The sequence below is a fragment of the Theropithecus gelada genome, chromosome 7b, assembly GCF_003255815.1.
Source record: "Theropithecus gelada isolate Dixy chromosome 7b, Tgel_1.0, whole genome shotgun sequence".
In the NCBI taxonomy this organism is placed as follows: domain Eukaryota; kingdom Metazoa; phylum Chordata; class Mammalia; order Primates; family Cercopithecidae; genus Theropithecus; species Theropithecus gelada.
In genome coordinates, this window is record NC_037675.1 from 53384597 (window position 1) to 53397770 (window position 13174).

At 45.3% G+C, this 13174-nt stretch overlaps 1 protein-coding gene across 2 annotated transcripts in view; it reads right to left on the reverse strand.

Annotated features, from left to right (window-relative positions):
- The window catches only part of NID2 (nidogen 2), a 66164-nt gene extending 63404 nt beyond the window's left edge, over nucleotides 1-2760 (reverse strand). For both annotated transcript variants that reach the window (XM_025392916.1, XM_025392915.1), the window contains exons 1-2: nucleotides 2299-2760; nucleotides 1380-1685 (exon numbers count right to left, since the gene is read on the reverse strand). In XM_025392916.1, the coding sequence (XP_025248701.1) occupies nucleotides 1380-1685; nucleotides 2299-2526 (534 nt within the window). In that variant the 5' untranslated portion in view covers nucleotides 2527-2760. The remainder of the gene's footprint in view (nucleotides 1-1379; nucleotides 1686-2298) is intronic.
- Nucleotides 2761-13174: the final 10414 nt, after the last annotated feature.

The window sequence follows — 13174 nt, forward strand, 5'->3', positions numbered from 1 at the left end:
TACCCCATTCTCCAAAATGTGATTATTACATATTGCATGCCTGTACCAAAACATTCCATGTACCCCATAAATATATACACCTACTATGTACCCTCAAAAATTTTAAAAAAAAAAAAGGGAGTCCTCATACAAAAGGTATATATCACAGCATCCTTACAAGATAGAGATCAGTGACATGGGCACGTAACCTCACCTCTTACAGTGGGCATGTACCATCCTTCTGTAGTGAAGAAACATTTCCGTAAGTTAAAATTGAGATGAATCATATGGTTTCAGCCCTTGGAGTATGGCATTTTAGATTCAGGTCTAATTTCATAGAAGCAAGCCCTTACTTTCTTCAGGAATGAGGCAGTTCGCCATTTACCAAGCCGCCCTGGCCCCACTCATATCCATTTGGAGGACTTCAAATGTTGATGACAAGACTAAAGACCGGGAGCCTGGGATTTTTTACTTTCCGCAGCTAGAGACTGTAAAGCACATTGAGGGCAGACTCCTATAAACTAAGGAACATGTGAACTGGTACCTGGAAGGCAATTAGGCAGAAGTTATCAAGAACTTTACCAAAAGTGCATCCTCTCTGACTTACCAATTGCACTTCCTGGAGTGTCAACTAAGAACATGTGCAAAGATTTAGCTTTTTAAAAAGTAATTCATGCTATTATTTATAACAATGAAAAATCAGAAAAAGCCTTAATGGCCCCTGGGAACACTGGTTGAGTAAACTGTGGTAAATCTTCTGTGTTATACAGGATAATAGCAGGATACAGTAGTATGCATCATCATAAATGATGTTGTACAAATACATTTATTGACATTGAAACATATTCACAATACACTATTCTGTGAAAAAAGCAAGTTATAAAACAATACGTGTAGTGTAAACTCATCATTGTTAATGGACAGCAATAAAGATATACAGAAGAAAAAACTCTGAAAATGTACACAGAAAAATGTTTATCAGTGGTAGGAAAATGAGTGGTTGTTTTCTTTTTAAAAATTCTCTGTATTTTCTGATTTTTTTCCCTTCAATGAACATATAATTAGACATACTTGTTGTATACTTAGAGATGGTTCTAAAAATAAGCAACCAAACAGTAAATTGCCTTATGTTCAAAGGGGCTCCCACATCTGCCCTCCCGCTCTCACATCCGCTAAGCAATTTTTTTCGCAATGGAGTGACGACCTGCCAGGGTCTCAGAAGATGCTTAGAGACAGCATCTTTCCTCACTTCCAAGCCACTCCAGCCCTGCTACCTCCAACGTCAGGTTCAGTGCAAGAGTAGGCTCAGAAACAACTCCGAGCCAGTCCCTGGGTTGCAGCCCCAGAATTCAAGCCCATCCTTCAATTTCCTCAGCAGTCAAATATCCCTGGTCACTTACCTCTCCCGAGGGCAACGCTCCGCGCTTGACCTCCTCGTAAGCGCCCACCTGCTCCCAGGTGGCCAGGAAGGCGTGGGTGGGGGTAAAGCGCGCAGAGCGCGGGAAGCCAGCGCGCACATAGCGGGCGGCCAGGCCCAGCACTGCCGGGGAGGTGTCCTCTCGGTACAGGACTCGGCCCCTGCCGTGGCTCGTGTCGATGTCGGCCAGGAAAGGGGCGATGGCCGGGAAGTCGGTGGGGAAATCATAGTCCACATACTGCGTTTCCCTGGGGAAGTCCTGAGTGGAGATGATGCCATTGGTGCCCACCTGGGAGAGGACAGGGACAAAAAGGTGACGGTCGCTCAAGCCCAAGGACGCTACCCTGTCGCGCAGGGAGGGAAGGGAACTGACTTAGGCAAAAAGCCTCCCCTTCCCCACCGGCTGGGGGGAGTCTGGATTCAGAGAAACAAGCGCAACTTTTGCAAGTGTCCCAGCTCCCCTTACCCCAACCGCGGTGCAGTAGGTCCAGGCGCCCTACAACTCGTTTACCTATCTGCTCACTCCTCTCAAAACCCCGGAGCCCCATGTCTCCGGAGAGGAAGCCTCCAGGTCTGAGGAGGGAACACCCCAGCTCCGCAGACCGGCACAGCCTTCTCGCGGTCCTAACTGCAAAGCCCGCTGGCCGCCCTTAGCAACGCCACCTTTTCTGCCTGGGGCGCGTACGTGGCTGCGAACAATTCTTGCTCTCCCCTGCAGGTCATTCTTGTTCCCCTTCAGCAGCGGGGCAGGCAGCGGCATCGCTCTGGCCAGGTCCCACCGCAAGGGTGCTGGGGGGCTCCGGGCGTGGGGGATGTTTCCTCCCCTCTGGAGGCAGGGTTTCCGTGAGAGCGACCCCTGGGAAGAAGCTGCGGGAAAAGTGCCAGGAGGGGGCTGAACTTACGTAGAGATTGCTGAATCGGGCTTCGTAGAAGTGCAGGGGGTTCGCCAGCTTCACCACGGCTGAGCTTTCGTCGTCGCCTTCCTGCAGAAGCTGGTCTCCCCACGACTCCCCGTATGGGAAGAGCTCGTCTGGGTGCAGCGCCGCGGCCCGCGACAGCAGCAACGGCAGCAGCAGCAGCACTGGTAACGACGACAGCACCGGCCGCCCGGCCACCCGGTCTCCCTCCATGCTCGCTCGGCCGTGCGCTTCCCCGCTACACAGCGCGTCCCGCCCCGGCCTCCAGCCCACTCTCCGCGCCGCGCCAGCCTCGAACCTGGATCTACGCGGGCGACTGGGCGGGGCGGGACTCCAGGCCCACCCAGCACGCTAATTGGCTGAGGCCCTCGGCTGGGGACCAATCACCGGCTCTGAGAAAGTTCGGCAGTGGCCACCACATCTGGTTCTCGTTAAGTTTTCTAAGGCAGCCGCAGCCGCAGCAGCGCGGCTGCCGGGGTAAAAGCTCCTGGCCAGGATTGCCCTGAGCTGCTCCTTCCACTCCTCCCCTAGGGAGCTCCCGGGTCATCCTCTCATCCGGGCTGCCCCGCGGCCCCGACGAGCCCCATCCCCGGGACCAAATGGCCCGCAAGGTCTGGGGCAGCGGCGTTGCAGGAGATGAGCTCAGCGCAAAGGGGACCCCGCGGGGGCGAGCGCGGCTGCTGGCCTGCGAGGTCTGGCCCCAACAGGCTGGCAGGGCGCGGGCGGGTGGCGGGGTTGCGGTATGAACTTTGCGCCCTGCCCTGGGGTCCCGGGTGCCCCTGGCCCTGGAGGCCCGGCCATCGGTCCGAGAAGCAAAGGGACATTGTCGTGGTCCCCTCGGCCGCTTCGCTCCACCCAGATATGCCCTGAGGAGAAGCGAGTCTTTGTACGAAGTCAGAGGGCTGACTCCTAAGTTCTGTCCCCTTGCCGAAGGCCGGCCGCTGGAAATACCTGCCCCCGGGAAAACCGCAGCAGGAAAGACCATGAAACGCGACTGTGTGTGATCCGCTCCGTTTGGGGAGTAGGATGAGGCATCCCGTTTGGGCACCAGGCAGAAACGGGCGAGGCGCGGGGATGGGAAGACCCTGATCTCTTGCCCATTGCTGCGGCCGTCGGAGCTGCCCTCCCCCGCCGTGGCCACGGAGGCGGTAACCTGAGCTGCTCCGCAGGACTGGAAACCGCACAACCTCGTAACCAGCTGCGCAGGAGAAGGGGAACCCCATCCACCATAAACATCCCCTCTGCGAAGCCTCAGGAGCCGGAGGAGATTTTATTACCATTTTTATTATCAAGAGCTTGAAATTTCCCAGTCTGTTTTCTCTCCCAGGCCCCCCATGGGGTCCTTAAAAGCAAAAATATTTAAAAAGAAAGAAAGAAAGAAACCAAAAAGCAAATCCTTGGAAATGCCTTAAAGGACTCTCCAAAGACACACTACTCTTCGTAGGTGTTTATTCCTATGGGCCCACTGGACCAAACGCTAAAAACTGTGAAGACATCAGACTGTGAGACTCATAGAGCAGACACAAAATGGAAAACTGGCCCAAAGCAGTTTGCTTCCTCAGAGTGGAGAATTGTATATTTGATGTTCCAAAAATATATTTATGCTTGCACATATATTTTCTCATTCTTTCTGGGGTCAGAAATTAAAAAACAATTTTTATTTTACTGAGGATGAAATGAAGGTTCAAAGACATTACATGACTTGACTTGCCCAACATCATCTGAAGTTACTCCCTGATATAAAACTACTGACCCTCTGTAGTTTTACTTTATCTCTCAATTCAGCATAATAATAATAACTAACATTTATTTAGTGGTACTAAGCTATAAGCTTTGGAACAAGCAGACTCTGAGATGGTCTCCAATGATCCCCATTTCCTAGTGTTCATTCCCCTGTATAAATCCTGCCCCGGGAGTGTGGACTGGCCTTGTGACTTCTAACAAACATAGTGTGGCAACAGTGATGAGAAGAAAGCTAAATAAGATTGTGGCTTCTCCCTTGTTAGCTGACTCTCTCTCTCTCTCATTGATTTTGATGAAGCAAGCTGTTATGTCAGGGAGGTCCACATAGCAAGGAACTGAGGAGGGCAGCCTCTGGCCAACAGTCAGCAAGGAACTGAATTCTGCCAACAACCATGTCAGTGAGCTTGGAAATGGATCCTTCCCCAGTTGGGTCTTGAGATGATACCTCAGCGCTGGCTGACATTTGATTGTAGCCTTGCCAGAGACCCTGAAGCAGAAGACCCAGCTAAGCCAGGTGCAGATTCCAGGCCCACCAAAACTGAGAATTATAGTTTTGGTTAGATTATAATTATAGTTTTGGTGGGATTCCAAACCCACCAAAACTGAGAATTAAAGCTTCAGCTTCAGAAGCTGAAGAAGCTGTGTGTTGCTTTAAGCTATTATGTTTTGGGATAATTTGTTATGCAGCAATAGACAACTGATAACAGGTAGTCATTGTGTTAAGGAAACTAAAGCTTCGATGGGATTTTTAAAAATCGGTTATTATCACATGGCTGGTAAGTACCAGAGCTGAGATATGAAACCAGTTCTGTCTGATCTCTAAACCTGCACTCCTAACCACTAAATTATATTGTAGCAACACCCTTTGGAAAGTAGCTCTAGTCTATGTCTCTAAATTTATCTCCCATCACAGCCAATCTGAAGTCTCACCTGAAGCTGAGACTTTAATTCTCAAATACAACATCCTCACAGGTAAGTCCTTTTACCTACAGTGAGATTTCTTGGTCAATTTCAAGCCAACACCTTCTCATCTCTAAGACTTGAATCAAAACCCTCCTCCTTCAGGAATCTGGGAAAAGAAAAGAACTCCCCACATCTTTTGCAAAAATCTCATTAATAATCCACCCCTATTTAGCATATAATCAATAAATAACCATAAGTATAATCAGTCAAGCAGCCCATGCCACTGCTCTGCCTATGGAGGAGCCATTCTTTTGTTTCTTTACTTATCTAATACAGTCACTTTCACTTTACTTTGTAGACTCACCCCAAATTCTTTCTTGCAACAGATCCAAGAACCCTCTCTTAGGGTCTGGATCAGGAACCCTTTCCAGTAACTCTACTGCCCCCTTTTGAGCTATATATTCATCCTTGAAACTGCTTGCTATTGCCACATACATTAACCTAATAATGTCACACTGGACACTATAACTCATAGCCTATAGCTTAACAGTGCATAGCCAATCAGTGAGCAATGTTATTTCTGTAAACCAATATGAATTCCTGTCAAACAATTTTGTATCAGCCTACTCCCTGTCCCCCTTTTCTGCCTGTAAAAAACCTGCTTGTAATAAAGGCAGCGTGAAGCTCATATCCAAGGTTACTTGGGTCTAAGTCTTCCAGGCAACTGTCCTCACTTTGACTCAAGTAAACGTTTTGTTATATTTTGTGCCTCTGTCTTTTCCTTTCAGGTGGACGAGGCTTTCCTGGAATCCACAGTCTGATTTAGAAGCCCTTTCTCCTGGCTTCCATGTGCCCTGTGCTTGCCGTGATCATACCCCCTATCACACATGTCTCCCATAATCCTGATCTCCACATGCTTCCCTCACCACCACCACCACCACACCTGGAGGGCAGGGATTCTGTCTTCTTCAGTGTCTGCCACAATGCCTGCCTGGCTCATCAGAAGTGTAAGAAATGTTTGTTGAATTAGTGAAAACAAGCAAGCCAGCCTGGGAGGAGGACCCATGTCTGCTGGCTCAAAACGCAACATTCTTTCCCCTACACCACCTTTCCTGCTAATCTGACCTGACTCTTGTAATCCTCTTTACCAGGCTGCCTAGCAACTCACCTACCACTGCTCTCCCATTTTTGTCATTCTTTCATTCATTCATCCATTCAACAAAAATTTCCTGAAAGTTTAGCATGACAAACTCAACTCTGCAAGAAATAAAGGAGTACAAAATGTGGCCCCTGACCTTAGAGAGCTCATGATCTGGTTGGGGAAACAGAGCATAAGAGGATGTCACTAGTTTTGAATCTGATGCGATCTGAGTACAGAGAAATAGTTCCAATAGAGAAGACGCTAAAACGAACAGTCTTGTTTTCCTGTCTGCATAAAGTGGCTGAATTCTCCCTGAAATAGGAGGCTTTGGACAGCTGTGCTTAAGAGGACATGCCTTCGAGCTTTTATTCTGATATTATTTTTAAAAGATGCTATGGCACCAAGGGTGGTTTCTCCTTTAAAATGTCATTTTGTGTCTTGGGGGAAAAGAAAAAAATCTGCCGTGGCTCTTTCACCAGTCAAAGTAAATACTGGAGAAATACTTTGCTTGTATCCACAGCTCTCTTTGCAAGAGTAGAATTTCCATGACTTGCCAGACTGGCTGAAGAGGCAGAGGCCCCTTTCAGACTGGAGGTTATAGAGGACTTCTGTAGCCTTCTTGGATTGGATCCTCAGGGTACATCAGAGCATTGCTTGAGAAATAAGATTATTTAGATGCAGAGCTTTTCATCAAGCCAAGGATGCTACCAGATGCCTTGCCAATAGACCTCAGCAAGAGTCTCCACAGTCATATATTTTTTGTGGTTATATTTTTGTTATAAATACCAAGACTTCAAGAATGATGATACTTCCTGTTATTTTAATCATTAGAATGGAAACACATTTGCTCCACAGTGTGGCAAATGGATCTTGGTATTTAAGAGCAAGTTCTATGTATAGCACCGATGGGTGTGTGTACATGTTTGTATTGGAGGTGGGCTTGGCAGAAAATGTCCCAGTTCTTGTTGCACACAATGTTTCTTTGCATAATTTTACTATCCATTAAATTCCAGGGTGTGTGTGCTAGCCTGTAGAGAAAATGGACTTGAACAAATTAGTATGTCTTCACAGACTCAGGTTTAATTGAAAGTAGGTTAGGCATAAGGAGAACCATGAAGTGAGAAAGTATTTAAATTAAAATGTGCAATATGAAAAGACCCTGTTCAAGCTTTTGATATGAATCACTGCAGATGCAGTTCTGCTGTAACATTTTTAAGCAGAGAGAGGGTTGGTGTGGCAGACACTATTGGAAGCTCTCTCAACAGCCGTCCCCTCTTTTTTTGTTGTTTTGTTTTAGAAACCCCATATTGTTCAGGTAAAGAGTGCAATAAGCCCGGGAATGATGGGTTGCTTCCTTAGCCCTGGCAGATGCCCTAAGATTGGTGGAAGCCAATCATGATAATGCCTTTCACCCTTATAGTGATACAGTCTCCTGTAACTTCAATCCTTCCCTCCCTGTTGGCCTTTTCCCCTCTGCCTCTAAATCCCCTCTGCCCAGTCTTACCCATAAAAATAAAAAACAAATTTCCCTACTTATTGGTTGCCTTAGTTTTATTTCTCTTACTTTCAAAAACTCTACTGGAAAGGAATTTATACTTCCTGCCTCCTTCTTTCCACAGCAAAAATAATCTTCCCAACCCCATCACTGAACTGCTCAGGCAAAGACCAACAGTGAAATCATATTACCAAATGCTATAGGTAGTTTTTAGTTTTTATCTTACTGGCTCTTTTTGTTTCTGATCGTACTGACCACTCATTTCTAGAAATTCTCTACTTCCTTGACTTTTCCGGCCATTTTGTGGTAATATCTCCTGTGAGTTTCTCATTCTCTGCTTCCAATGTCTAAATATATGGCATGACCATGGCCTACTGCTCTTCTCATGTCATGCTATCCTTGAGTGTCTTGACTCCTCTGATGGCCCAGCTTCCCACCTATGCTCTAATGACTCTCAAATATATCACCAGGCCTGAGCCTTCACTTAAGTTTAGAACTAACATCCAACTCCCTGCTGAACATCTCCCTGGAACAATACCTAAGTCTTCATCTAGCATAACTAGATTCAATACTCAGTATTTCTGAGTTTTCCATTTCAGTCCATGGCAACAATATTCACCCTTTCTTGATTACCATTGTCCTGTCTCAGGTCCTCACTAGCTCTCACCTGCTAGCTTTTGTGGCAGAAATGATAGGTTCACTTCTTCAACCCTTACTTCCAACCTCCTTCTCCCTGGCCCCATCACTGTAGAAGCAAGATTATTACTTTCTCAGCCTTTCTTGCAGCCAAAGGTGGCTGTTTGTTATAGTCCTGATCTAACTTCCAGACATCCCTTGAAAGTCTGGGAATTTCTGGAAAGGTTTTGTGTTGGTGATTAAAGGAAATAGTTGTATCTTTCCCCATTCTTGCTACCTTAAACACAGAGGTGATGTTTTGAGCTTGGCCAGCCATTTTCTGACTGTGAGGTACAACAGTGAGAACAAAAGCATGGCCAAGCAAAAACACAGAGGGGAGCTGAGTATCTGAGTCAGTCAGTATCTGCCGTCACCAGACTCCTTGGCATGTGAGCAAACAGACCCCTATATGCTGAGTCCACTGATGCATGCAGTAGCACCCACTCCTCACGATCGAGTCTTTCCCCCAATTCTTTCTCTACCTATGTATGTCTAAAACCACATCTGACCACCACATGTTCCTTTCATGGATCTCCTTTACCTTTGGGGAAAGCTAAAGCTGTGCAGCAGGGAAAGCCCTTTGTGGCTTGGCTTCTGTCTGTCACCTTCCGCCCTTGCCTGCCTTACATCTTAGCAATGATGAGCTACTTCTAGGTCACCACCCACAGAAGCGGCTGGACCCTGGTGGGCCTCTGCATAGGCTGTTCCTTGCCTGGAACACCCTTCCCATCTTCTGATGATCTCTCATTCCCTTCAGTACTCAGTTCAGACATCACATCACATTGGCAGCCTCTCTCAGTTTCAGCTTCCGCAGAGAACCTCTCCCCCAGCGCGTGCACAACACCCGGGCACACCCCTGTCCGAGCTCCTCACTTATGTGGCTGAAATGGTCTATTTATGTCTGTCCCCTCCACTCTCTTCAAGGGTAGTTTTCATGGAATGATACATTATTTACTGCTTTTTTCCTTATGCCCTCTTACCTCCTCAGTTTCTCGATTTCAGACTGTTTTTACCACGAGCACAGGAAAAGAAAAAGGCCTTAGAAATGTCCTGAGACCCGACAGTCCCACATAGTCACTGGAATATGAGCCAGCCCTTGAGGATAGGACTGTATCTTCCTCATTCTCTATCTCATGGGTCTAGCACAGTGCCTATCTGTTACAGAAGGGCTGTTCAGTAAACTCTTGGTGATTTGAATTAGGAAAAACGTCCTCTAAAAAAATCTTTCATAACTCCTGTACTTATTTCCTGAATAATCCACTCCCTGATTCTTCACATATTTGTTACATTTTGCATTGTTGCTGAAAAGTGGAGATTAAATGGTTTGGCTTTTATGTTAGCAAAGAGATACCTTCCCTGATAATTATGTTTGAAAATGTTATTGCTAATGGCATCATTATCCTCCAGAAAGAATAGTGCAGAAAGGCCAGCATTGCTGTCTCCCCTCTTGTAACTCCTACTGAAAGAACAGGCTGAACCACACAATTTAGCACTTAATAATATAACATGAATATCCATCTTCTTCATGAAGACTTCTCTTCCCACCCAGACTGTAGTTCCTCAAAGGTACTGCTTTTCACTTCCTTCAAGACTCTAATAGCTACCTTAGACAATGTTGAACAAATAAGGGCTGGTCAAATTCTACTGAGTTGGGTGACTGCCCAAGAGTGACGCCAGTATGTGCTGTCTCCATTTGGTAGTGACCACCGCTGAGTTTCCAGAGGCTGTTGTCCTTGGCTTCTTCTGTGCTTCTTTCCTAGACATGCTTTGCTTCTTATGAAATGGTGACACCTCATTTCTATTGCATGTGACCTGCTGGCCACGGTTACCTCCTCTGGAAATTGATGCATGAGTCAGAACAATGTGAATGAAGCCAATAATAATAATAGCAAGCCTTAATTGAAATTTTATAATGTAGTATGCTCTGGTTAAGCACTGTGCATGCAATGTGTGCAATATTTCATTCATCCAAGGAACATGCCCAGTTTGCAGATAAGGAAACTAAGCTTAGAGGGATTAAGTAACTTGATCAAGAACCCAGCCAGTGAGAATGGAAGGCAGAATTCAAACCCAGGAGGTCAGCCAAGCATGGTGGCTCACTCCTATAAACCCAGCACTTGGGGAGGCCAATGCAGGAAGATTGCTTGAGCCTAGGAGTTCAAGGCCAGCTTGGGCAACACAGTGAGACCTCATCTCTATTCCACACACAAAAAAGCAAACCCACAAGGTTTGATTCTAGAACCCAGGCTCTTAACCACTTAAAACTATAGAGCTGAGGTTCTGATTGACCAATTACCTTACTTAGTAACATGGTCCTAGACTATACGTCTAAATCTGCCAATCTGATGAAAGAATTCTATCTAGTATTCTCTATCATTTATAAAGCTGGAATTGTATTATCTGTATTGAATATCATCTCGTAAATGCCTAGAAAATTATAAATATCTAAAATTTGTATAGGAAACATGACCTCATACCCTTAAGAGCTTGCAATCTAGATTTGGAGATAATAATAGCTATAATTTATTGAGTATTTACTATGCAGTAGACACTATAACATATTATTTGCAATCCTTACAACAACCTACAGGATAAGGAAAATGAGATTCTGAGAATTTGAGTGGCTTGCTCAGGCTGTAACAACTAGTACTAGCTGAAGTAAGATATCAATGGCCCCAACGGGTCACACACACATAAACATAGTTATGCTTCAGTAATCTGGTACAGAAACCTGGTTCATTAGCCATTCAGAATGATTGTGATCCCCAAAATGAATCAGAAATACTCCATGTATGAACATTAGAAATTACAACGATAACAAATAAATGAAGAGAAATGTGAAGACTACAAAATCACCCCAGTCTTTGATTCCACTGATGTAGGTAGACCCCCAAAAAGTAGAATGTTCATATCAGACACGAAGATTAATAGACAAAGATACCCCAGGAGTTGCATAGGGTTCATTTCCACTGCCAAAGTAAGGTGGATAAAGAGCCCTTTTCTCTGTGTCTCTGTGCTGATGCCGTGGTTTTACTACCAAGAAGCCTGAGCAGACCTCAGAAACAGCTGGAGTTCTCAACCATAGCTGCAGATCAGAATCACCTGGGGAAGTTTTTAAACTCTCAAAGCCCAGACAATACCACAGACCAATTAATTCAGAATTCCAGGGGTGAGACTCAGGCATCAGTAGATTGTAAAATTCCCCAGGTGATTCGAAGTGTAGGGATAGCCAAGGTTGGGATCACCTGTTCTCTAGACACCTTAAAAATGGGTTTTTCTTTGGTACTGATTGGTTGAACCTACTTTCAATATTTTTTCAAGATAAAATGATCTGTATAGTTTATGTGGCAAAGCAGTGACATTTAAACAAGTTCCTTAAGAGTCAGAATGATTCAGTACTTTTGTAGGGGGAAAAATATGATCTCACCATCTCTGTGGCCCACATCTGTGAGGAAGTACAATGATCCCTGGCTTGGCCCTACTTCTAGGGAAGTCGAAGGAAAAAGCAAGGCTCCTAAGTTTTCCCAATAATATGTCGACTCTGTTATTGCACATCTGTGGCCTACGGTGCTTCCTGTGAACCACACTAAATATTGCTATATCAGGCACCAGCCAGAGAATTTGGCCAGGAATTAACCACAACCCAGCCCTTAACAATGGTTTCCTGGACACACCTGATAGTTGAGACACAGCCTAAGGGACATACCATTTCTCTACATTCCTGTATTAAGTGAAATCACGAGAAAATAATTTACTTGATTGTGTTATTTTACCACTCCCAAAAATACCTTGACCGAGTTAGAATTTTATAGTTTCAACTTTTTCTTTTAGGAGATGGGGTCTCGCTATGTTGTCCAGCCTGTTCTGAACTCCTGGACTCAAGTAAATCTCCTACCTCAACCTCCTGAGTAGTGCTTTCAACTTTTATAGAAGGTCTTTATGAGAAAAATCAACTTGATATACATTTCAGTACATTTTTGTAAAGCTATACTCAAAGACATTGTCTACTATTTAAATAAATTTTCTCATGTAAGATTTGCAAGAAAAATGCCTCCTAAAATATGGGACCAGGACTAAGTGGATTTGCAGTCAAACTAGGTGCTGCTTTAATTAGACTTTGAGTCACTGTATAACACCATGTAGGTCACTTAGTGCCAGCCACAAAACCTGAGTTTAATCCAGCACTCATTTCACTTTAGAAAAGTATTTTGATATTAGTTCTTGAACTTTATTGTGCTGAACAGCAAATGTGTCAGTCTTCCCACAAACCCAGTCTTCCTCCTGCCTTCCAGTGCAGCCCAATGCACCACTATTTCCCCTGACAGCCAAGCTGGAATTAGCCATTTGACTTCTCGCTTTCCCTCTCACTGACATCCAGTTACTTGACATCCACAGATCATAAATTCACAGAGATCAAGATTTTGTCTGTTTTACCGCCCCCCCCAATATATTTCCAGCCCCTAGCACAATACCTGACTCCCGGTAAATGTTCAATAAACATTTGTGGAAGAAATGAAGTTCATAGATTTACTTCCTGCAAAGTGTCTTGCCTGCTTCTCACTCTCACTGCCAAAATACAGGCAGAGGTCTCACCACCTTTGCTCTCATGATATGACACTCCCTCACCACTGCATTTGAATCCATCCCTGCTTAGTCCACACACTCTAGTCTCTCTGAGGTCAGCTGCTGCTCATTAAGCCTTCTAAAATTCCTGAATATGCCCCTTCCTTGCTCAAAGGCACCCTTTGACCTAGAATTCAAGGTAAGTGTTTGATATTATTCTTATGTCTGTTTCCAATAATCACTACTTGGAAAGAAAAATGGGAGCAGAGGCCAGATCATGGCAGCTATGAAGGAAGAACTGGGAGAGGATCAGGATGGGGACAAATCCCCTCTGTACCTTT